The sequence below is a fragment of the Tenrec ecaudatus genome, chromosome 4, assembly GCF_050624435.1.
Source record: "Tenrec ecaudatus isolate mTenEca1 chromosome 4, mTenEca1.hap1, whole genome shotgun sequence".
In the NCBI taxonomy this organism is placed as follows: domain Eukaryota; kingdom Metazoa; phylum Chordata; class Mammalia; order Afrosoricida; family Tenrecidae; genus Tenrec; species Tenrec ecaudatus.
Genome location: NC_134533.1, coordinates 70,431,176 through 70,434,677, shown reverse-complemented (window position 1 = coordinate 70,434,677; position 3,502 = coordinate 70,431,176). Strand labels below are relative to the sequence as shown.

Here is a 3,502-nt window from a genome sequence, read left to right as displayed (position 1 = left end):
CTTCGGGCCAGCAGAGCAACCTAGCCAGGTAGGGTCTCCTTACAAACTGGCACAGGGTTTAGCTTGAGCAGCAGCTGCTGGGAAGAGCTCAGTCCCAGGCCTGCCGGAGGGGTTCAAGGCCAGATTGTGAGAAGTGCTCACTAAAGAGCTCAGAGACATTCTGGTTACATTAACAGTGGTATGGAATCTAGAATGTGGGAGCTGACCATCTGACATATACTTGGGCAGGTTACCCACATTTCACAATTCATGGGAACCAGCTGGGCCCTCAGTGAGCAGCTGCTGGGTAGAGAAATCAAGGAGGCAGCTACCTGGGGAAGGAGAGCCTTTCACTCAGGCAGAATGGGTCCATGGAGACAGGGTTTTCTCAGAGGGGGGGCGGGAGACACCATCCCTGAGGTCAGGAGCCAAGTCTATCAGCTTTGCACTGTCCCTGCAGGCTGGTCCCTACCCAGCCAGCTTCTCAAACTGACTCAGAGTGGTCCTGGATGGGTCAGAACCTGTCACAGGTGGCGGCCTGCCTCACTAACACCATTCCCTGATCCAGTTTGAGCATCCACCATTGTCTTATGGATCAGGATGTGGAAGATGGATGGGAAGATGAGTAAGCCTCTCCCACATACCCCCAGGGTAAAGGAAGCCTCAAGGTCAGGGAAAGAAGGGAGCCATGACCTGGTTTCTCTGTGACTCGTCCTTCTGCTGCATGGCCACTTCCATCCTGGGTGCCAGCTGCCCAGCTGGCTTACGATTGATTCCTGCCCTCTTGCCCCCATGTCTCTGCCCAGAATTCTCTGTACCTGGCTATTCTTCTGGTAAAATGCTCTTCTTAGAACAGAGGAGTCTCCCTGCTCCAGGCAAGATGCCCTTACCCTAGTCCACAGCCCCAGCACTCCAGATTACCCAGTGCTAAACCAGAGTCCTGGTGGCACAGTGGTTATCACAGTGGTTCTGCATTGGGCTGCTATCACATAGGTCAGCAGTTTGAAACCATCAGCTGCTCTGTGGGAGAAAAACATGGCTTTATACTCCCATAAAGAGTTCTAGTCTCAGAAACTCATAGGGACAGTTCTATAGGATCCCTCCGAGTTGGCATGGACTCGATGGCAGTGAGTCTGGTTTATGCTGGACTTGACCGATACTTTTTTTAAGAGCAGATTTGATTTGAAAGTAGCCGATGGGCTTGGGCCTGGGATGGGATGGGATGGGGGTGGTCTTAACTAAGCCTACCCAGGGCAAGTAGAAGAGGAGAATGGGTTAGGAATAGGACCCTGGTGGGGGTAGTGAGAACTTACCAGGCTGCATCCCCCCTGTATCCCCACCCCCCGGCAACTCACTGGACACACAATTCGCAAGCAACACAATCTTTAGTATAAGTTAGAGCTTCTAACTGGCTCCCAGTCCAGGGGAGCTTACCGATGAGGTTATGACCTCTGCCCTCTCAGGCTTGGGGACTCCTCAGGCCTGGGTCCTCTGTAATACCCAGCCTACTGCACCCCCCAGCCCCCACCCCCTGTAAGGGGCTCAGTTCTGGCTATTTACCAGGTTCCTCTGATCACACTGTGATTCTAGCCCCATACCAGGTCACTCCAGCCCAGACTGCTGTGTGACCTTGGTAAGCCACCTTCTTCTCCATATGGATCTGTTTCTTCATGGGACTCCATTAGGCCGGACTCTGGCCTAAGCATCTCAGCAGAAAGGGCAGGTTATTTATATGGAAGTCAGGCCAATGGCAACATTGGCCCCAGACCCTGGCCTTCCCCTAAACCTTATGACCCCAGCTCACACATGCACACAATGACTGGGTGCTTTGGGTCTGTTAGGCGCCCCGGACCCCAGAGCGTGCATCCTGAGCCCCTGCAAAATGGCAGAGTGGGTGGGTGGGTGTCATGCTCCCTTGGTAATCAGGCTTCAATTCACATCTGGGGAGACTGTCCATTTCGACCGACAATTCTTGGTCCCTCCAGCCTCTCACATAGACGCGCGTACGCCCAGCGTACAGGTCCTAGAGCCGGACATCCTTCGTGGTTTCGCTACCAGCTGGCGTAGACACTGTCCGGTTCGTGCCCTCACTGCTGGCCGACAGGTCCTCTGTCCTCCGGGTGTCATTTCTGCCGGACCTGCGCATGCCCAGCCGGCGGCGAGCCTGGGCCGTCGGGGTGGGGTCGACCGGGGGCTTGGCATCCCTGGCGAAGCGCACGAGCCTCTGGCCAGCCAGGAAGTAGAGCACGGGGTCAAGGCAGCTGTTGGCACTGGCCAGCGGCCGGGTGACCTTGTAAGCCACGTTGATGGCGTTGAGCACGTGGCAGCTGAGGTCAAGGGAGCGGAAGGAGTAGTAGAGCGTGCGGGTGACGTGGAAAGGCAGGAAGCAGAGGGCGAAGACGGCCAGCACCACGGCGATGGTGCGCACCGACTTGCGCTTGGCGCGCGGCAGGCCGCCCGAGGTCCCGTAGGCCGGTCTCAGCAGCCTCCGCGCCATGAGCACGTAGCACACCAGGATGATGGCGAAGGGCAGCGCGAAGAGCAGGCCCAGCATGACCGAGCTGTAGGCCACGAAGTGGCTGAAGAGCTCCGGCGCCGAGGTGTCGTGGCAGGTGATGCGGGTGCCCCGTGTGCTGGTGGTGACGAAGTAGAGCACAGGCGCCTGGCAGGCCAGCACCAGCACCCACACGGCCGCGGCCACCCGGCGGGCGTAGCGGGCCCGGCCCCAGCGCAGCGAGAGCAGGGGGCGCAAGACGCCCAGGCACCGGTGCACACTGATGCAGGTGAGGAAGAGGATGCTGCAGTACAGGTTGGTGTAGAAGAGGAAGCGCACCAGCTTGCAGAGCACCGTGCTGAAGGGCCAGTGGTCGCCGCGGGCGTAGTAGTAAACCAGCAGCGGCAGAGACGCCGCGTAGAGTGCGTCGGACACAGCCAGGTGGAACATGTACGTGGTGGAGGCGTTCCAGGTCTTGAGGCGACACAGGAAGATGTAGAGCGCCGCAGTGTTCAGGCCCAGCCCCAGCACGCACACCACACCGTAGCACACGGGCAGCAGCACGTACTTGAAGTCCTCGTTGAAGCGGCATCTGTAGCCTAGCTCATCCCCCTCCCAGGTGTCATTGCCCGTGCCATTCCAGCGGGCCAAGCCGGCCGCCATCACCCTACAGGGAGAGGAAGTGGAGGAATAGACATCAGGGTCATGGCCAGGGCTTAGTGGGGAGTCTCACATGCCCAGTCTCAACACGGCTACACAAGCCCCAGTACCCCACAGATTCCCTCAGGTTACCCTTCCTAACCACCTTCAGCCACCTGTCAGCCCAAGTCAGGAAGAGATATGGGAAAGCTCAGTCTCATCAGCCAGAATGATAGTGGCTGACTGATAGTAAGTTCAGGTAGAAGTTAGAAAAAAATAAGTGCACGAGAGCCAAAATAGGAGCTTGAGTCCATCCCACGTGAATTTCAAGAACATCTCAAGAACAGATTGGCTGCACTGAGCTCTCATAACGGAAGACCTGCCGAGCTG

The 3,502-nt window shown here is 57.5% G+C and overlaps 1 protein-coding gene across 1 annotated transcript; it reads right to left on the bottom strand.

Moving 5' to 3' along the window:
- Positions 1 to 1,964: 1,964 nt before the first annotated feature.
- On the bottom strand, positions 1,965 to 3,140 carry P2RY2 (purinergic receptor P2Y2). The gene has a single exon (XM_075548657.1). The coding sequence runs from the start codon at positions 3,134 to 3,136 to the stop codon at positions 2,003 to 2,005; it is 1,134 nt and encodes a 377-aa protein (XP_075404772.1). The 5' UTR covers positions 3,137 to 3,140; the 3' UTR covers positions 1,965 to 2,002.
- Positions 3,141 to 3,502: the final 362 nt, after the last annotated feature.